The following is a 21,811-nucleotide window of genomic DNA, read 5'->3' as shown; positions in this document are numbered from 1 at the left end:
CTTCCTTCTCTCTTCGATTTCGGGACGATAAGACCATAGCAGTTAAAGTTCCCTCTGTCAAACCTCTTAAAAAAAAGACCTTGGATTAGAGGGTTACTAGAGGGTAACTTCACCCTAGTGGTACTCTGATACCTACTTGGGCTGCCCTGCACTTAAGTCATTTCTCTGCACATGGAATTAGACTTGGTAATTATTCTGAGGATATTTTGTACTTAGGGGGGCTGAAGATAATTTACTTTCCATGTCTGTGAGACTCAGTCATTCTTTCTATGTACATATTTATTTACATTCAATTATTTTATCTAGAGAGGATATTTCTTTGTGTTTATTCTCAGGATATACCAGACTAATGATTTAGTATTCCTGCACCAAGGAAAGTTTTATTTGAAATTTTATGACCATTTCAATCCACTTTCTGAACTACCTAAGTACTAACCTAGCTCTTTGTTGTAAATTTGTTGCTTATTCATCTTTTTATGCAGAAGATTCCTTAGAGCAGGCTTTTTTCCACTTTTCAGTGGAAATTTTAATCTAACACTTTGAGATTAAAAACCCCCAATAGAATAGAATAGAATAGAATATACCTTGTTTATCCTGCCATAAACACGCCAATAGGGATTTTTTCCTCTCAATTTAGATGGGTGGATATTCTAAGATTATAATATTTCTAGTTTAGTGATTTTTTCTTCTTTTTCCTGTTAAAATTAAATGGGGAAAAGTAAAAAGGCATTAGGCATGTTAACAGGGGTATCTGCAGTGAAAGACACATTTGAAAAATTTGAGTAAGTGGACTGGATTAAAGGTTGAGTTTAAAAATGAGTTGTTCAAAAATCCTCCAAAATTTCTTTGCATAATAGTGGGAGAGGATTAGCATGAAAAGTTCAAAACGTCAGAGCACAATGTTTACAACCTCATGCAATGGTGAGTGGGGCACAACTTTAGACTGCACCTTTAATTAAATTAAAAAGCACAGACTGAAAACAAGTCAAGGAACTTCCCCTTACCTGAGTCAGTAGGAATGTGTGTTCCTTCCAAGTCCAGAACGGTTTTCGCATGCACATAACCATCCCTGTGCAGGAAAATAGCTTTTGGTTTGGTCACTAGTTTTGATGAGACATCTTTTTCGTTTTCACTGACTTCACCACAAAAACACTTGGCATACTGGTACACAAGGGCCCAAGCATGCTCTTCACTAATAGGGGCGTTAAAAGAAACTAAAATATCTTTCAAAGAAACACACAGGTCGCTATCTAAAATGCACTTTTTACCGCGTTCGCCTTTTCTCACTTTTACGTCTGAAGCCATGTTTTTTAAACTTTATTTCCTCTTATCACTGGCGTCAACGTTCCGCACTGATCAACGGTTCAAAACAAACTAAAATTTTGATAAACATGAAAAGTTTGCAACTTCACGATCTCACGAACATGTGTTTTCGATGCTGGCGCTACGTGGTGGTGAGTCCTGAGAACTACATAGAGTTATACAGAGTGTTTCGTGAAGTAGGTACGTGAGAAATGAGGGCCCCTCCGTGGAGTTTTGAATCAGGGGTTTCTAAAGTGTGGTTCGGATTTCTACTCTGGGAAGTTTCACAAAGCTGTCATATGACAAGGGGCGTAAGTGTGCGACCAAAACGACGACCATAGACCCTCGCCGAGACCCTCACATAAAAAATTCTCAGCTCAATTTATTGATATTTCGCGAGGTTCGGTTACTATGGTCAAGGCTCCGTTGAAAACATTTCTTTATTCATTAGCATGGTTTGTTTTTCTCTTGGGACGGTACTAGGCGAGTGTCGATGGTCGGTTCTCCGTTGTGGATGCCTACTAATCTATTGTGTTACGTCTACGTCAATCAGACCCTCTTTCTGGAGGTATTTTCAGACCTTTTTTTCCAGGTATGCCAATCTTTGAGGCCGAGTATTGACTCTCAATCCTGATGTGCTGGGTTCGAATCCAGACCATGGCGGATATTTCCTGTCCGAATTTTTCCTGGAAATCGGTATAAAAGAAACTACCACAAAGTAATGCACAGTGCTAATTTTACCATAATAGAAATGGATGCATAAATAGTATATTGTTCTGTTTGAAAAGTCAGGTAAAGAAAAAATATGAAAATAAATTAACGTACTATTAAATATGTAAAACAGTGCATTTTTTTCTCTTTCTCTAATAAGTGGAATAAAAAATTTAATAAATTACAACTAATAGAATTTCGATTATTCACAATAATTTGTTAAACCATATGTAAAATAATTATAGCTATGAGTAACTCTAATAAAAATTAATAATACATACTTTTATCACTTCAAATTGTTCCTAGTAAGTTTTACTTCTGAAAAATCTTCACTAGTTACCAACTGTACCTATTTCACTAATCAGGGAATTTCTTGAACTAATAATTAGCGACTTTATTTCACTAATTACCCCTACAGTGTAGTTATTAACACTATTAACACTCTACTCAACGAATCACTAATCAGGGACCTTTTCACACTAGCTAATGACATTATTTATCTAATTAAGGACTTTTTCAAACTAGTCAGTGACTTGATTTATTTGTGACTTTTTATTTCGACTTATTTTCAATTTGTGAATTAAAAATTACTAATCAGGGACTCTGTAAGGGCTGCTATATTTCACTCCAGTGCTAAATTTCACTATGCTGTGGCGGGACTCGAACCAAGGACCTACGGGTCACAAGTCCAACGCCTTATCCAACTAGCTATTGAGCGGTCAATTTGGATCGGGAGGATGAAGTGACGGGGCCTGTCATTGCGCCCTTCTATCCACAGGTGAGTGTATTTATTATTTTATTTTATTTTTTAGAATGTTCGTTCTCGGAACGGCTGACTTTCTTCTATTTTGTCTTCCTTCTTTCTTCGATTTCGGGATGATAAGACCTTAGTAGTTACAGTTCCCCCGTCAAACCTTTTAAAAAACAGATTTGTGTTTTACCGCCGTTTTTATATCCTATCAATAAAACAAATTCACTCTAGCCAATATTGGATATTGGAAAACCGAAATACACTGGTTCGAAACCACCATCATACACAACAGATTCCTGCCTTGTAAGGTTCGTTCTCGGAACGGCTCACGTTCTTTTATCCTGCCCCATTGGTATAAGTAGGGCCATCGGCTATCGTAGTATGCCTCTCATCAGATAGGCGAGAAGAACGATACTTCCCATTCAGGTGCTGGGACAACACGAGAACACTAGAAAGTAACCCGTTGAAACATTTGCAATCGAAAAACGAGTACAAAATTGTGTCGATGATGGGATTCGAACCCGGGACCTTCTGCATGACAAGCAAGAGCGTTACCACTGGGGTAACCGTACCCCTTAAATCGGTATGGTTACAAAATATTAGTTATGGATTTATTTATTTATTTATCTGTTTTTATACCTAAATTTTTTATTTAGGCAGTTATCGGTTCATAATATCTTGATTACATATTGCATTGAATCATATAAATTAGAATTATAATGAGAGAGGCCCATCTCCAAGAAGTTAGGCAATAGCTTAGGAGATGACAAAAATTGTAATTTATTATATGTGAAATAAATGAGAAATATTAATCAATCAATCAATCAATCTCTCTCTCTCTCTCTTTCTTTCTCTCCCTTTCTGTATTTACCTAATCCTCCTCCTCCCCTCTCTCTTGATAAAATCAGTTAGCTACAGGTGGAAAAGAAAATTATACCTCGGACACATTTTCCCTAGGGATGTAATAACCATAAAACATACGTCCATACCCTAAGTACTTACCGTATTTACTTAGATAGTAAGTGGTTACTTTATATTATGTAGACGTCTGATTCAATATGACCACTGATCACAGCTGCCTCTGATTCAATATTTGAGCTGGGTCATGTTGTAATTTGTAGTTATTGTGTATTCAACGCGTGGTCGACTAGTGGTGTCAACTGCATACTTGAGAGATGAGATGACACTTTATACCTACTTGCTTGGAATAGTGAAGTACTTATGTACCTATTGTTTATTTTGTGAGTATAAGGAGTCCGAGAAATGACTAGTGCAGTAGTGGCATTGATAAAAGAAGCGATAGACCCAAGTCTTAGCTTAGAGGTTAAGCTGTAGAATTCATTCATAAATAAAAGCCCCTCGTGGGACCCCCTCGGCTGGGATTGAACTCACACCCTCCTGTTTACCAGCCGAGCGTCTTGACCATTAACCATCGAGGTAAATTAAATTTTCAAAATCGTCGAGTGAAAATTAAGAACTCACCTCGTTCGACTATTGTCTTTCAAATCTTCAAAAGTCTAAATTTCTATGGTCCTATCCTCTAGGCCCTAGAGTCTAGGGATCTAGGGTGATCTAGACATCAACCCCTAGGTATATAATTCCAGGCGCTAGACCTATAGTTCTAGGGATTCTAGGCAGTTAGAAGTCAGAGTCCTACACCCCCTATGATCAACCTATTGTTCCCACACTCATATACAAAGGGTCTCCAATGAGTAAACTCATTGGGTTTAGGGTCTTGTCTGCGGGTCCTAAAATCCTAGAAATCACACCAAGTGGAAACATTCCATACAGGGTTCGAATTCGGACGATTTCTAACCTTGTAGAAATTTTCAAGTTGTTGAATACTTACCTAAGGTAGGTAAGTAAGTACCTACTTAGGGATTTTTCAAGGGCTTGTACTTAGAGATCTTTTAAGTTCTTGATTAAGGTAGATACTTAAGTAAAAGTAAGTACATAGAAATCTTTCAAGGGCTTGAAAAGATCTTTTGTTGTTGATACAGGTAGGTAAGTACCCTCTATGACTTAGGCCAGCCACTCACTATCAGGCAGACCTGATCAGGTGTACCTGATATTGGAGTGACTTGCCTCATACCTCAACAAAAAGTACTTGGGTAAAAGGGACATTCACATTCACAGGGATATTTACAGGGTAAGAATGATATTTTCCATTGAGGGAGATACCCCAATAACCTATCTCATTTAACTTTCATTGGCTAACAACTGAACCATTTTTTACAAGACCCTGTCTGATTCATTTGCACTATCTCACCACTGTGATCTGGTGATCATTACCAATTCTGTTTTCTTTTCTTTTTAAATTAGAAAACAGGTTCTTTTCTTTCATGTCATAGTATTATGGATTGAGTTGAATGTTTTTTTATGAGTTAATTCATTCCATTGTAACAAGTGGATTTAGACTTTTAATCATCAAAATTTCATCTACATGATGCCGTTTATTTCATTCCTTAATTCCTAGCCGTTTCTGAGATATAAGCGTGGTTCGCAACCACCCTGTATAGGTATATAAAAAATGAAAAAAAACGAGGGCTATATTATCACCTAATGCCTATATTCGATTACAAACTTAAAAAAAGTCATTAGTCAAGGCTTTCCATTTCACTGGTTGGGCGGATCCTTTTCTTTCTTAATGGGCCACAGCGGGTCAATCTGGCTCAGAGGGTCCTGTGGTGTGGACAGGGTTGCCAGCTTGTCCAGCGTGCCCAGCTGACTTGAGAACAGTTCGGCCTTGTTACTCGAGCTACAAATGGAGGAGGAAGAGGACTTCCTAGAGTGGCCTTTCTTACTGGCCGAGCCTGGGTCCTCTGAAATACAATGGAAATTGTTTACTGGTTATAAGATTATCGTCATTGTTATTCAATGAGAAAAGAGCGAGGTAGACCGATTAAAGGTGGAAAGATTGTGTGAATCAAGACCTGGATGATAAAAAAATTATCAGGACATGAGGTACACAAGAGGGCTACCTGGAAGAGACTGACACAAAACGCCGACCCTATTTAAATATTAAAAGGCTGGGAGGAGGAGGAGGAAGAAGAAGAAAAAGAAGATTTTGTTTTTGACAAGATGAGTGTTTGACCGCCGTTTTAATTTCGTAGCAATGAAACAACTGCTACATTAGACGCGTGTGATCTGTGTCGTAGCATGCCCATCTCGTAGTATGCCTCTCATCCCCCATCCCCCTTTTTTTTAGAAAAAGAAAAGGGAGCTGTAACACCAGAGAAAGGTCTTATCGTCCCGAAATAAAAGAGAGAAGAAGAAAAACAGGATATGAGAACGTCAGCCGTTCCAAGAACGACCCCTATATGTTTGGGGAAAAAATCCGCCCCGGGCGGGAATCGAAGCCGTGACCTAGCTCTTACAAGGCAGGCGCTTACCTAATCCCGTATAGTCCACGGTATATTGCACAGCACTGAAGTCTTTACTTCCCAGAAAGTCCTGAGAAGGGAGTCTAGAATGAGTTTTGGGTCTCTTCTCTTCGAATGAGGTCCTGCTTAAAACGCCTCCTGAAATCCAAATTCATTAAAAGGGAAAATGTGTTAAAATGGCTCATATTCAAAGTATTTCGAACAATCAGTTACGAAATATAATTAAATAAACAACCCTAAAGATTGGGTCAAGCTTATACGAATCTAATTAAAGAAATACATTACTTAAGTGGTGTGGTACCCAAGACGCCTGCTTGATAATCAGGAGGGCGTGGGTTCAATCCTAGCCGAGGTATGAAATTTTATCCTCAACGTTGTTTGAGATTCTCAAGCTTGTCTGGCTGGGGGACGTTAAACAGGGAGTAAACCAGGTTAGTCTGGCTGGGGGACTTTAAACAGGGAGTATACCAGCCTGAATTTCCCTTGCTAAGGAAATAGGAAAGGTTGAGAGCGGAGGGCATCCACTCGTAAAATTTGTAGCCAAAACCAAATGTCAGCCCCCCAGGGCTGATTGAGAGGCTGACGACGACCCCGTCTGTACACGGGAAAAGGCGAATAAAAAGAAGATGATTACTTACTTCTCATAAGTAAGTCTTGAGTATAATACAGCACACACTGATGAGCAAACTTCAAGTGTTCGCGATCTCGGAGTAAGTTTTTCCTCGACGCGGACACGGTAGATGCTAACTGTACAAGATCTGGACTTATTGGGAAAAATCCTACAATGCTGCAGTGAGCACCAAAGTTGTGACATAATAACACAAAGAAATTGCATTTACATTTACATAAAGTGATAACCATAGCAAAAACAAGTTTGAGTTACTGCTTCTGCAAAGTTACAAGTTTGAGTTACTGACAAGGAGGACTTGTGACAAAAGGAGGCACTGCTACAAAAACAACTGCTTCCATACAAGAGTAGGGTTATCTTTAAACTATTATTACATCTTTCAATAAATAGGAACTTGACAAACTCTCACCTCTGGCTTCATCACCATCATAGTGATACACTTCTATCCTTTCATATTTCAGCAGTGCTGTTACAATAGATCTGAGTTTCTTTACTCGCCCTTGTGGGCCTTCAGGATTACGTAATCTTCTGTGCTTAGCCAGGATTGGGATCCGTAATCGGGATACAAGTTTGGTTACTTCAGCTTGATTCATTGTTGGTTGATTGATCAGCTACAGTAGGTATTAAATTGCAATGGGTCCCTGAAAATATGAAAGGTAGATAGCTAGCTGTTAACCTTAATGTTGGTCAAGTTTGGTGCCTCAAGCTCATATCCTCTGTCATGCAATTTAATCCATGGGTTTACAGACAGACCCAATAATATCCAAAAGTGTGTTCCATATCATTGTAAGCTGACTACACATTTTTTACATCTACTCGCTACATTGTATTGTAAGCTGACTACACATTTTTTACATCTGCTCGGAAGTAATGGTATCAATCCCAATTTTAGGGCAATGATGTAGAGCTGATCTTGGACGAACATACCTGGACTCTACTTCAATATCTAGCTCACTTACCTTTATCAACTGAAATAAGAACACTTGAATTTAACAAAGATTCTTGCTTTTTTCGAGGAAAATTTTCAGCATTCAGCCTCCTCCACCTTGATGATGATGATGATGATGTCAGCTTTTCGTGCTGTTATTTTACTGATAATATAAGCACGCAAACTCAAAATGGTTTGTTATATGAGTTCCTTTTTCAAATTTTCTTTATATTATATTCAAACTTTCCCGCGGTTGTTTTGTTTTTGTTATCGAATCGAATGGAATCGATTTCAAAATATCGATATTTTTATTTCGATTCTTCTTCAACCGCGAAATTTTAAAATTATCAATCAAAAAAATCTCAAAAAAAGCCTCATCTAGTCCAGGTAATGTTTGCCAGACTACATCTGATCTCTGCCTGTGTTACAATCTATGAGGTAATGTTCGAGTGTCTCGATATTAGGCCGCCCTCGAGTATGTGAGAAAGGAGAGCCGAATTTCACTGAAAGCCATCCATCTCCAGCCTAGTCCTAGATTTTTTTAAAGAGGTTTGACGGAGGGACCTGTCGTCCCGAATTCGAAGATAGAACCAAGACAGGATACGAGAAATTCAGCCCTTCCGAGAACGAACATTATCCATTTCCCGATTTTGAAAATTTGAACCGATTGCAATACTTTCATTACTATTATAGCTCGCTATACTGTAGTAATAGAAAGTAAAAAGCTCAGAACCCCAAAAGAGGAAGCATCGGCCGTTGGGGGCCCCGTACGAGCCCTTTTTCTAAGTGAGGTTTACAGTTTATTGATATGCTACAAGTATCTAAAGTGAGGTTTACAGTTTATTGATATGCTACAAGTATCTTTATTGATACAGTTTATTGATATGGAGATACTTATTGGGAAAAATCCTACAATGCTGCAGTGAGCACCAAAGTTGTGACATAATAACACAAAGAAATTGCATTTACATTTGTCTTTTTACGCGGGCAATATCGCCACTGGTCGCTACTTGAATAGTAACTACTCAATTGTCCTCACGAGGCTGAGCTGAGTACAATCCGTATTCCTTACAAATAGCCGAAAAAACTTCGACTCTGCCCGGGGCCTCCGGTGTGTTAGTTAAGCCCAGTGTGATCTCCACTCCGGTCACGAAGATTACTAAGAAAATGTGAATCTTCTTCTTCTTTTTCGCCTTTTCCCGTGTACAGACAGGGTCGGCGTTTTTTGTCAGCCTCTCAATCAGGCTTAACTAGGGTGATTGCTTTGGGCTGACAATTGGGCTACAAAAATTTTACTAGTGGACGCCCTTCGCACTCAACTTTTGCTATTTTTCAGCAAGGGAAATTTCAGACTGGCATCCTTCCTGTTTAAAGTCCCACGGCCAGACAAAGACAATGAATAAAAATATGAAATAACTCACCTCTTGATCAGTGAGTAAACACACGACCAGTTCAACACTCTGCTCCCAGACCATGGTCCAGAAATCCCCCACTGTTGAGTTGAGCGGGGCCTGAGTCACAATCAGAGGCGGAGGGTTAGGCAGGGCCGGGCATCGGATGTAGGAGGCGTTAATATAGTCGTCCTTAGTGGAGGGGAGTTCAACACGGGAGCTATCGTAGGGAAGAATGTCGGGGCTGCGATTCTTCATCGGGTAGCAGCGCGCTACGGAGATGCTTTGCTGCACAGAGTCTTTTGCCTGTGGAAAAAAGTGTTTTTTTAGCTCCAAGCTCATGGTTACGACTTGAAAAAAAAAATCGTGTTTTTATTTAGCTCCAAACTCATGGTTGTGGCTGTTTGAGATCAAATATTCAAGGAGAAGAAGATGATTTGAAAGTTTAGTTAGCTTGGGAGGTAGAGCGCCTGCTTTGTGAGCGTTAGGTCGACAGACAGTGTTCGTTCTCGGAAAGGCTGGCTTTCTCCTATCCTGTCCTTTTCTCTCTTCGATTTTGGGACAATAAAGGTAGAAACACACAAATATCACATCACGCTATTTTGGCTGTCCTGAACGAGATTACCTACAATATTATGGGAAAATTTTGAGCTTTATCTGTCTGTCTACCCATGAGTTCACGTGACTTGATGGTAGTGTGTTCCTACCTTAAGACTTAAATGGGTATAGATCTAACTACCAAATTTGATAGATAGAACTATAATAGATGATAGATAGAACTATAATAGGTGATAGATGGAACTATAATAGATGATAGATAGAACTAAAATGAAAAATAAAAAAAAATCCATACCTGTAGATCAGTCAACTCCTTCCACTTAGCATCCAGGGGTGTGGGTCCACTCAGGGTTTTCGTTGTGAGTGTTTCCACTACTTTCTCCAGCTTCTCAGCATCCTGTGCTAGCTGAGTGAGGGCTTCCTTGTCCAGAGCGATGTCTGTAGATTGAGTGGGAGGTTTGGGAGCGATGAATGAGGTGTTGCTGAGAATCGACGTGAGGTCTTCTGAAGTCTGAAAAGGAAAGTTGCAAATTAGAACAAATATTGTACATAGTTTCAGAATTTCACCTCGGTACGGGACGATAAACTGAGAATTGTCGAGGAAAAAAATACCATAAAACATTTGCGATAAGCATACGCCATACAGTCTGCTCATTGGAAAATTTACATCCATTCACTCTCTCATTAATTTTAATTTATCAAGTTTCCGTTAGTTTTCAATTTTTTTTACAGTATTGGAGCTTAATCTATGCTTCTAAGATCTTTTTAAACCCGCTCACCTTTTTCTCTACAGGAGCCGGCTGTTCACTAGCACCGCTGCCTTCAGCACTCTTAGTATCCTCACTCGTCACACTAGTAGTAGCGGTCACACTACTAGTCGTCACAGTTGAGGTCGCAGTAGTGGTCACACTTGATAATGATAGGGTAGACATTTTAGCCGTCACATCAGATGACGGTATGAGAGGAGACTGGGTAATGTGAACGTCCAGATCCGCAAGTAAGTCCACGTTAGACGCTAAAGTGTTGTACTGGGATGAAGAGTTATACTGGGCTTGCGAAGAGTTATATTGGGACTGTGAAGAGTTATATTCGGTCTGTGAAGAGTTATATTGGGACGAGGTATTCTGCCAACTGGCATTATGCGAACCCGTTGGCGAAAGTGGCGTTCCCACATCTGGTGAAGTCAGTGACGATGGCGTTGTATTGACATAGGAATTCCCGTTCGCTTGCATATAGGATTGGGTACCATAGGGGACATTATAATAATTCTGTGCGGAGGATGTTAACTCGTGCGGGGTGTAGGAAGAGGATTGGGTTTGGAGATAGCTCGCATGTCCTGCGTTGACGTAGGAAGAGTTGTAAGAGTAGTTCGAGGTGGGGTACTTCTGATCGGGGGTGTACGGGGAAAAGCTTGGGTCTTGCGGGAAGCTACCGTCCTGGCTGGTTGGGTAAGACGGATAGCTTGCTGTGTAGGAGGCAAGGGTCTGCGGGACTGGTTGACCGGTTTGGCTACTTCCTGTACTCGCGTATGCTTGGGTGCTGTAGGACATGTCACTCCCTACGCTGCCGTAAGTTGGTTGGGTCCCCGTGGTGTAGGAAGGTTGGGAGACTGTAGGATACGAAGGTTGAGAGGCCGTAGCAGGTACTCCGTACGGACTGTCGGTTTGTCCGTAGCTCTGACCGTACGTAGCATACTCTGATGGTTGGGATGTTGGAATAGACTGTGGAGTAACGGTAGACGTGTTTGTATACTGGGGTAAACTAGTTGCTGGGCTGGCGTAAGGTTGAACGTTCTGGGTTTGATCATATTGTCCGCTAGGGTAAGGATAACTTTGCGCGGGTGTGCCATAGGTTTGGCTGGAATATGGGGCCGCTTGACCACTATAGGGACTCGGCGCTGTGCTAGGGTAAGGATAGGGCCCTGTCTGCGAGGTATACCCGGAGGATGCCGTGTCTTGGGCGGTATACCCGGGATATCCATATTGGGGAGCAGGACTAGCTGTATTACTGGGGTAGGTAATATTCCCCGGGTAACTATTAGCATTGTTGGTTGCATAACTGGAGTTGTTGGAGGGGTAGCTAGTGGACGCAGTGCTGGTTGCATAACCAGCGTAAGGCGTAGGTTGGGACGCTGTGTTGACGTAAGTCGGATGGGTGACAGGTGTTGTGGACGTTGGGTACTGATAGGGTGTGTAACTTGTTGTGTAACCCGCGGTAGCATTGGAACTAGAGGCTGTTTGAGATGTGTACACATTGGTGGATGTCTGAGAGGCATATGTCGTTGAAGAACCATCGTTTTTGCCCACATCTGCGGTATATGGCTGGGAGTCCGTTGCTTGGGAATAGTTGTAAGGTGGGGTTGTATAGGAGGGGGCTGTGTATGCATACTGAGAGGTTGGTGGATTTGCGGACGTCTCCGGTTGCGATGTTCTTTGAGGGTAAGACATCCTCTCTGATGGCACCGAGCTTTGAGAATACCCCGATGGGACGTTAGAGGAATGGCCTTCAGGAATGGCTTGGGATGGTCCATAGGATTGTGGATTCCCTCCGGTGTACTGTTGTGAATAGGCAGAACTTGGGTTTGGAGTATACGTTTGCGGGTTTCCTGGTGAATATGTTGGAGCACTGTAGCTGGCACTACCAGATCCCCCAGTCTGATAGTTATGGCTTCCACTAACTCCACTTTTCTCCTGACCATATCCACTCGGGTAACCTCCAGGAGTTTGTGTTGGATAAGGGTATCCACTATCATGAGAAGCCCCTGGATTAGGACCTCCAGGATTGGAATTACTTGAGGAATGCGATGACATATTTGGTGATGGGTACGACCCACTTGAGACTCCGTTAGCTGCTGACACAGTTGCTGGAGAGTAGCTGGGCTGTGTCCCATTACTTCCAGGGTAAGATGAGTAGGGACCCACGTTAGAGTCTGTCTTCACCTCGGTGTTCATTTCAGACCCCACTGGGGTTGGTCTGACCCCAGCCGGTGCCATGGGGTACGAATAATCACTGGGGTAGCCCGAGGCATACCCTCCGGGTTTGGAATAGCCCCCTCCGGCCGCTAGGTAGTCTTTCAGTTTGGGCCCCGTTGTCGTCGGATGGGGGGAGTCTTCAGAAGGTGGAACTTTAGGGACGGCCTCGACTTTTCTCTTGTGTCGGGGAAGTACTTTGTTTTCTTTCTTGAGTTGAGCGAGGCGCTCTTCTTCTTGGACTTTGCAGGTGCCTGGAAATGAGAGGGGAAAGGGGGTAGGGTTAATTTACTCTTAGATATCTATTGGTTTTCACAGTAAGGGGTTTCCATCAAGTAGGTTACTCATTGTTTTGTTCTGAACTACCAACTGAGTTCTATCGAAGCATTCTAAAATCGAGGAATGTTTGACTGTAAAGTAAAGTGTAAACATTGCACGAATTTTATTTCTTTAGACAGCTTTTCAACAAGACTTATTCATTAAAAGTTGAAAAGTAACGACACTACTAAAGACATTCTAACACCTAACTTAGCCAGCCTAGTTAGCTTGGTTCGTAACACGTCTGCCTTGTAAGTGTTAGACCGCGAATTCGATTCCCGCCCGGGGCGGATTTTATCCTGAACGGATAAGGTTTGTTCTCGGAACGGTTGGCTTTCTCCTATCCCGTCTTCCTTCTCCCTTCAATTTCGGGACGATAAGACCCTAACAGATACAGTTCCCTCTATCAAACCCCTTTAAAAAAAATTGCCAAATGTCTCACCTCGTACTCGGGTCTGTAGTTTGCTCACAGTGTTGCCAAGTTTCTCGTAGAACTCTACGCCGCGTTTAGTTTTGGCTCTCAGATCTTCATATGCATCGTACGAAGCTCTCAGAGCTGCCAGTACTGAGTTGCGTCGATGTACTACCTGGAAGTCACCAAGAGAACATCAGTAAATTAGTTTGAGAACATCAGGTTTTTTCTCACCTGCCCTCAGCTGAGTCAAACTTGCACCCATGAGGACCTGACAGCGGCAAACGACACGGCGATCCAAGTGGCGAACCACTGGAAACACAAGATATAGGTGTGATGAACCCGACACGGAATGTTAGTAAGTATCAGTAAATCGGTGATTATCTTTTACTTTATAGTTAGCTTGGATGGTAGCGCGTCTGTCTAGTACCTAACCACTAGGTCGCGGGTTCAATTCCCGCCAAAAAAAAAACATTATATAAAAGCAAGAATTGGGTGCGTGTGGAGGCGAGAAAGATGAAATTTGGTAGAGATCTTAATATTATCTTCTATGTAGATGTGCAATTGTGCAATAAGGCCTGTTACCCACCAGCAACATTTTCGTGGCGAATCATGGGCAAACCTGATAGTTTGTTATAATAAATATCTCGGAGAGATATGTGCGCACGTTATAATAATTACCTCAGAGAGAGAAGTGCGCATGGGTGCGCATGCAGTATACGCAGCGGTGAGTGCGGATAAGATGCGTGGCTGCGCTTGCAGGTTCTTCTCGATGAGATTGATCTGCGGAAGAATAAAACCATGTTAGTTTGTTTTTTGTTGTTTCTTCTTCTTCTTCTTCTTCTTCTTCTTCTTCTTCTTCTTTTTTAAATGTACATAATATGTTTCGAGTGTTTTGCCTCTTCTACAGATTTCTTTCGTACGGTTTCATTTTCCAGGCAGCCCTATTGTGCACCTCATGTCCTGATAAATTTTTCTCACCCAAGTTTTGATTCACATAATCTTTCCCCCTTTTCTGGATGTAAGAATTCCCCTATATGTCCTCTGTGTCCCCAACAAGCAGAAATGAATGCTCACCATATTTTAAATGCTCAGACAGAAGATATTACCGGAAAATTTTGGGATACAATAAAAAAAATGACCTAATCGTCAATTTCTGGCACTTGAAACAAACCAACCATATAACTTACCACAATGTTATGTTTGGCCAAGGCTGACTCGAACACGGTCTCCAAACACTCCGACTGTTTGACCGTCACTAGCTGCGATGTAATCTCATCATTCAACAGATCTTGCCGTAACTGCGACAGAAATTGGGACCGCTGATGTCGCATTTCTTCTACTTTAGATACGAGATGCTCCAGAACGCCCACCGTTTTCTCGGTTTCCGGCGCTGCAAATAGAAGGGAGTTTTCATGTCATAAAAATTTGGTATCCAAACCAATGAGATTTTTTTGGTTTGGATGAGATTTTTTTGTTACAAAAAATTTGGTTTGGATGAGATTTTTTCGTTATAACAGATGTGGAAACAGACAGCACAAGATAGACCGAGGTGGAGAAGGCTCATCAGAGCAAGTGGACTTTCATGTCCTGTACAACCGGATAAGAAAGTAAGTAAGTAATAGATATATCTAAGATTTTTATGTTAGATTTTTATGTTATGAAAAAAAAAGTACATAAATATGCTAGAAGTAACACATCTGACATGAATAATTAGAATCGAGTGCTTTCGAGACTCACTTTTTAATGTTTGATAGAAGGAACTGTAACCTGTAAAAAAGGAGGCCTTATCGTCCCGAAATCGAAAAGGACAGTGTGGGAGAAAGCCACGGTAACGAATTTTATTTGTTTAGGATAAACTTCGCCACCGGGAATCGAATCCGCGACCCAGCACTTACAAGGCGTTTCAAACTAACTAGGCTTGGCCACTACACCACCGAGGCAGGTACCAGGTAGGTAGGGTGAATGGCCGTACCTTGGTTCACTTTTTACATTTCTATTTTTTAAATTTTTTCTGTTCATCCCAGGAGGGCAAATAAGGGCTATAAAAGTACTTTGGTTTGTTGTCCATCTAATTATTTTACTTTTGGAATGCCAGTATTTATGAGCTTTGCGTGAAATGCATTCTACAAAGTCAATTTTTTTGAACCAAGGTACGCCCTACTTACGTACCTTGGATCACCACAGTCGTACCTTGGTTATATCTAATTTACATGGGGAGTAAGTGGAAAATTAAGGAAAATTAAAAATCAATTTTTTTTTTTTTATCAAAAGTAGAAAATGAGTTTTTATTGTTTCTCGTAGGTACGCCTTTTTTTTTTTTTTTTTTTTTTAATTCAAACTTTATTGTAGGTATTGTTTTGTTTCTACAATTTGTTTGACCTGGGCGGGTGTCGATCCCACAACCTATCGCTTACGGTACTCACTCTTGATCTCAGTGAGAGGCGGAATGTGTTTCTCCAGTTGGGAAGGTGTTAGGGAGAGCAGCTTCAGGTTGGCCACATGGAAGGTCATGGCTTGGTGTAGCGTTTCATTGGATTCCTGAGCTTTCCTGTGAGCCTCCAGGTATTTGTTCATCTCTCGTTTCAAATCTGTGGCTACGATGGACGGCGGACGAGGACCCATGATCTCCTGGTATTCCTGGGGAGGGAAATTGAACCGAAAATATTAGCCTCCTGAACGAGATAGAAAGAGATTTATAAAAAAGTGAGATCCTTGGCGTAGTGGTTAAGACGCTCGCCTCGTAAACAGGAGGGCGTAGGTTCGAACCCTGCCGAGACATAGAATTTTATTCTCATTTATTTATAGCTATAGTAGTAACAGAGGGTGGCTTACCTTTTCACTTTCTTCTTCCTCAGTCACCAGAGCTTTGATTTCTTCCAGCATAGCATCCACATCATGATAACTGTCAGATAGCTGAGCCATGGCGTTAGTTAGTTCTTGTATAGCGTCAGGCCGGGCAGTCATTTCGGCACATTTGTCCACGAGATCCTGAACAAGACAGAGGGTGGCTTCATTACTATCAGAGTTATGTACTATGGCGTCATCGCGTACGGGAGCGTATGCTGTGACGTCAAAGTTCAAGATTTACCTTTATTTTTTAAATCGATGTATCTCCGGATCTAGAAGTCGTAGAAGAAAAAGAAAAATTCCCTGGTTCCTCATTTTTTCTGCCCCTTCACCTAGAAACCTCACCAAAGTAAGCACAACTGCTCTATTACCTGGGGTAGCCTCTCAGGATTCTGACAAGCTCCTATGATGTCCAATTGTAAACTACTCATAAAGTTGGTCAACTCTGCATCCAGATTCTCAATCTTGGCACTCATGTGGCGTAGCAGTTTGGCTTTTTCCTCACTGTAAAACGAAAAAGAATAAAATAAGTCTTCTTCACTTATTATTACCTGGGGTAATCTCTCAGGATTCTGGCAAGCTCCTATGATGTCCAATTGTAAACTACTCATAAAGTTGGTCAACTCTGCATCCAGATTTTCAATCTTGGCACTCATGTGGCGTAGCAGTTTGGCTTTCTCCTCACTGGAAAACGAAAAAGAATAAAATAAAATTATAGAAGGAACTGTAACAACATGGCTCTTATTGTCCATAAATCGAAGAGAGGATGACAGGCTAGGATAGAAGAAAGTCAGTAGGTTCAAGAACGAACCTTTTATCCGCTTAGGATAAAGTTAGAAGATCTAATGTTAGTTGATGAAATTCCGTACCTCGACAGGGATTGAACCCACACCCTCCTGATTACCAGGCGAGCATCTTGACCACCACACCACCAAGACAGGTTATCATAGGTTTATTCTCATCTATACGCCACTATTAGCTCGGAAGGTAGCGCGTCTGCCTTGTAAGCGGGGGTTTGATTCCCGCCTGGGGCGGATTTTATCCTAAACAGATTAGGTTCATTCTCGGAACGGCTGGCTTTCTCCTATCCTGTCTTTCTTCTCTCTTTGGTTTCGGGACAATAAGACCTTAGCAGTTACAGTTCTCTCTATAAAACAATTAAATATCTAAAAAAAAGAAAAAAAAAAATCTCACCTATAAAGGGACGCAGCTTCATGCGCTTTCATGGGGATCAGCTTCTCGAATATATCAGGGCCGGAAATGTCGCGGTCATTCGTACTGAACGGAATACACTTGACCAGATCTCTGCCCTTCAATTCAGGCAGGGAATCCAGGGTCGGCACTTTCTCGTGATAAACAAAGTCGTTATCGTTACGTGCTGCCTTGCGTTTTCCCTCGATAACGTCCATGGTGAAGGAGAATGCCTCGCCCATCATCTGAACAGAGAAACGAACGGGATTAGAATACACTTTGAAAACGGGATACCATGTCAAGTGCTAATAATTACTAAAATAAGAAGAGAATAGGTCTTCACTTGACTAAAATAAACAAATTTATTGATAAGAAAGAGTCAACATGTTTCAACATCTCATGCGACATCGTCATAAACTATCGAAGCTCTCTGCAAAATTTGAGCGACCTGTGGCTAAAGGCAAAGTCCTGAGAACCGCTCATTCCTTTTGAGCTTTTTCCCTAAGCGTTCAAAGTGAGACCAGCCTGCAAGTTACTCACGAGTAGTGCTTTATTTAGACTAAAGTTTAGAAATAAAAAGCGGCCGAACCGTACTTTTCTCGAGGTCCGGCCCGCGGACAATTTTGATCTACATTTTTAAATGAACCTTTCTGTCAAGTTTGAGGGAATGTTTTCAACCCTATTGAAAACAAAAGAAAAGCAGTTCTTGTTTTCCGACGGTAAAATTTTGCTTCTTCTTCTTCTTTTTCTTCGCCTTTTCCCGTGTACCGACGGGGTCGGCGTTTTCCGTCATCCTCTCAATCAGCCCTAACTAGGGTGCTTGCTTTGGGCTACAAATTTTACGAGTGGATGCCCTTTGCACTCAACCTTTGCTATTTCCTTAGCAAGGGAAATTCAGGCTGGTATACTCCCTGTTTAAAGTCCCCCAGCCAGACTAAGCTGGTCTACTCCCCGTTTAACGTCCCCCAGCCAGACTAAGCTGGTCTACTCCCTGTTTAACGTCCCCCAGCCAGACTAAGCTGGTCTACTCCCTGTTTAACGTCCCCCAGCCAGACTAAGCTGGTATACTCCCTGTTTAAAGTCTCCCAGCCAGACAAGCTTTACTTACGGCTATATCGTGCAAATTTCTCGTGATCTCCGACTTGGCTATGGATTTGGACACATCGATAGATTCGGTGAGCTTCTTAAAGGCTGCATCATAGTAGGTGACCCTTTCTCCCATCTTCTGCTCTTCCTCGGCCTGCATACCCTGATATAAAAGTGTGATGGCCTTATAATAGTGGATCTTGTAACGCAGATACTTCTTCCAGCCCTGAAAACAACAATAATAGAATAGAATATACCTTGTTTATCCCTTCACCCCAGCAGTCTAAACAAGGTCTCGTGTATTTTATGAGTTTAACAACATAGGTAATAAAATACATAGTGTTTATAAAAGAACTTTTTTGGGTTTAACAACATAATACAATACATAATGTTTACAAAAGACCTTGTTTAATTATCAAAAAAGTAAGAAAAAAGTACTAATGGTAAATAAATAAGAAAAGAAGTTTAAAATAAGAAAAATAGTATGTAGTGACCATAGGTAAGTAAAAAGAAGGGGAAAGAGCAAAATATCAACAGTAGGATACACTCAAATTCAATACAGTCAAACCTCTCAAATTGGGAATTCAAGGTAACAGAATTTTTTTCCCCTTATCCAGGTTTCTTAATTACAAATGAAGGGGCCATGATGATTCCCCCTCCTCGAAGGAGAGAAAAAATGCCTTCAGGATTTAAATTTTAAATCCCCCAGATTTTTACCTTTTCTTCCAAGATTTGAACCTGAGTCTCCTAATTACAAGCTGTCTACTCACCTCATGTGTTTTCACATCAAACACCTCACAGCAGTTTGTCTCGTATTTTAGTTGCTCGGGGGATATTGCTGACAATGCATTCAGTGCTATGCTGTAGAAATCAACAATCTGGGCTGCTACCTTGGCTGTGAACAATTATCAGGAAGGGTACTACTTAGCTGCATATAAAAGAAGCAATGAATCTCTTTAGTACGAGTCACACAGATTAACTCCATACAGAAAAAGCCCACTCCGAGGCTTAGGTGTAGGGGCAAACAGCCCATTAAGCTACTACAAATCTATAGTATGAGTCACATGACTTGCAAGTTTGAGGTCATGGGTTCAATTCCCACTGGCTTTTTTTTTTTTTTTTTTTTTTCTTCAGGGTTCAGTGTTTTTTGTCAGGCTCTGGATCAGCCTGGAATGATTGTTTTGTCAGCCCCTCAATCAGCCTCAGGGTGATTGCTTTGGGCTGACAATGCTGAGATTTGGTTTAGGCTACAAATTTTTTTAACAAAGGATACCCTTTCTGCACCTTGGCTACCTATTTTTTTAGCAAGGGAAATTACAGGCTGATATCCTCCCTGTTTAAAGTCCCCCAGCCACATTTTTGCTACAACACCAATAACAATTAATAACTCACCATTAATTATAGGTTTTCTGTTTCCCGTTAGACTTTGTTCAAGCACGCACTCCTGTGCTTGAGCCAGACAAGTGTTCACCATGAAACTAATTACAGAGGATGACATCTGAACTTCTGAAAAGCTCATTTCTTTCAGTTGCTAAAGAGGAACAGAAGAAGGAGTCCACAAGAGATTAGAAGTTAAAAATATAGAAGAATTCTATCCTGATTTATTTAAAACTGTAATTGTAAAAGGTTCAAGGCATGATGTAAGTAGGTACAATAGTGAAAAGCATTTTGTGAAACTTGTACAGAACATTAAAAAATAGAGCAGACTGGTGAAACCAAGTTTCATGAATAGTGCATTGACAGATGAAACTCTTGTTTTAGTTTCTCCAGTGTTTACTATGCCTAAGGATCAGAATACCTAGGACATTGACCCTAACTTATTACAACGTATCATTATTTTCCACTAACTAAAATCCAGGCAAAAGTTAAAATACTAAATTTCCTAGATTTTGAGCTGATATTTACCTGAAAAGCCCAAGCTGCACATTGAAAATGGGAACAGGCAAGTTTCAATCCTTCTGATGTGACTCTCTCATTCATAACACCTAGCTTGGAATGTAGAGAACCAATATTAAACATGATGCATAGGAGTTCAAACCTAATATCAGCACTTGATGCAACATTTGAAGAGAATGCTTCTTTCCTGAAATAACAAAAAGCATTAACTACAATTTAGAACCCTCTAGCAAGAGAAGATAGGTAATGAAGACATAAACAAATAAAAATATTTAATAAAATAAACATACTTACTGAGAGTATCTCAGCTTGCCATTGATTGGTACCTAAATGCAGACAACCCCAAGAAATCAAATTTATTTATTATTTTTACCATCTCATTTCCTAAAGTTAAATGATCATGGTTCACAAGTTTGATTATAACTTATCTTTGTTAGACCAAAATAAATATGTAGGTACCAAAATAATTTTATACAAACCATAAAAGAGCAGAATTGAACTCACCAGCTAAAATTTATACGAATTGGTCCACCATCTCTTGTCAAAGGAAATCTACTTCTGAGGAATGTAAGTTGACAGAAGTAGTTCTTCAAAATACTGACACCATCCACATTGTGCTGGGGGTGAACTGCCATTGCTCTTAGAGACTCCAAATTATGAATTTCCCACGAGTATTTTTCTGGATCTTCATGATAACCAAGTTGAATGTACTGCAAAGAAAGAATGACAAATTGTATGGAATTGTAGATCTCAAAACCATTGCAATCATAATGGACATTTAACAAAGAAATACTGACCCTTGAATTCTTTCAACAACAGGTAGTTACACAATATCACTCAATAGAGTTATTTTCCACATCCCCATAATCTGGAAGACAACACCCAAACTTTGAAAATATGCTAATGCGTGATAAAAGACATAGATGAACCGTTTCTGTTCAATAAGTGGTACATAATAGTTTACAAACCTCTTTTAGAACTTTGAAATCTGCCGACTCAGGACTTGTCTTCAGGTCAAAGAACAGCATAGGCATTCGAGGTACTGCCTCCATTGTTCCCAATAATCCTCTGTCCTTCCAATAAAATATAAATTAAGAAGCTATCATAAAGTGGGCGAAGTCCATCCAATTTAGAAAATTGGGAATCTTGAAATCCTGTTTATCAGTGAAAAGGACAACTGCAACTGCAAAATACACATAGCTAAGGGTGGGAAGAGGGGAGGGGAGGATACAAGAGTTTAAAATGCTGGGATGGAAAACTTAATTTAAAATCACTATTCACTCTTATCACTACCACTTTCTTATCAGTGAAACTGCGGAAATATGAATCACGTCTTGAATTTTTTCTGAAAAAGCACGAAACTACGAAGAAAAGAAAAAAAGAAGAAAATGATAACGAAATGAAGTTGACAATAATTTGATTTCTACTATGTTGGTG

The 21,811-nt window shown here is 40.6% G+C and overlaps 1 protein-coding gene and 1 long non-coding RNA gene across 2 annotated transcripts; both read right to left on the bottom strand.

Moving 5' to 3' along the window:
• Positions 1–5,238: 5,238 nt before the first annotated feature.
• LOC103507481 (tyrosine-protein phosphatase non-receptor type 23) lies at positions 5,239–21,767 on the bottom strand. The gene is made up of 21 exons (XM_026822326.1): positions 21,343–21,767; positions 20,879–21,084; positions 20,384–20,561; positions 19,871–20,009; positions 19,249–19,373; positions 18,501–18,704; positions 17,396–17,637; positions 16,753–16,885; positions 16,187–16,342; positions 15,778–15,991; positions 14,542–14,744; positions 14,033–14,134; positions 13,382–13,526; positions 10,432–12,875; positions 9,948–10,163; positions 9,125–9,400; positions 7,735–7,743; positions 7,185–7,386; positions 6,786–6,926; positions 6,157–6,285; positions 5,239–5,586 (listed from the first exon to the last, which is right to left on the bottom strand). The coding sequence occupies exons 1-21, from the start codon at positions 21,424–21,426 to the stop codon at positions 5,381–5,383; spliced, it is 5,754 nt and encodes a 1,917-aa protein (XP_026678127.1). The 5' UTR covers positions 21,427–21,767; the 3' UTR covers positions 5,239–5,380.
• Positions 7,369–7,915, bottom strand: LOC113466714. Its single transcript, XR_003391033.1, has 2 exons — positions 7,735–7,915; positions 7,369–7,416 (listed from the first exon to the last, which is right to left on the bottom strand). It is a non-coding gene; the product is annotated as an uncharacterized LOC113466714 (long non-coding RNA).
• Positions 21,768–21,811: the final 44 nt, after the last annotated feature.

Source organism: Diaphorina citri, unplaced genomic scaffold, assembly GCF_000475195.1.
Source record: "Diaphorina citri unplaced genomic scaffold, Diaci psyllid genome assembly version 1.1 scaffold316, whole genome shotgun sequence".
Classification (NCBI taxonomy): domain Eukaryota; kingdom Metazoa; phylum Arthropoda; class Insecta; order Hemiptera; family Psyllidae; genus Diaphorina; species Diaphorina citri.
The sequence above is the reverse complement of the archived record's forward strand: the minus strand, read 5'-3'. Positions and strand labels throughout refer to the sequence as shown.

Coding starts and splice junctions, on each gene's coding strand:
- LOC103507481 (XM_026822326.1), bottom strand. CDS start 21,426: ATGGAGGCAGTACCTCGAATGCCTATGCTGTTCTTTGACCTGAAGACA. Junction 16,886..17,395: donor GAAGCTGCGTCCCTTTATAG/GTGAGATTTTTT, acceptor TTCGTTTTCCAG/TGAGGAGAAAGCCAAACTGC. Junction 5,587..6,156: donor CGTGGACTATACGGGATTAG/GTAAGCGCCTGC, acceptor ATTGTATTTCAG/AGGACCCAGGCTCGGCCAGT.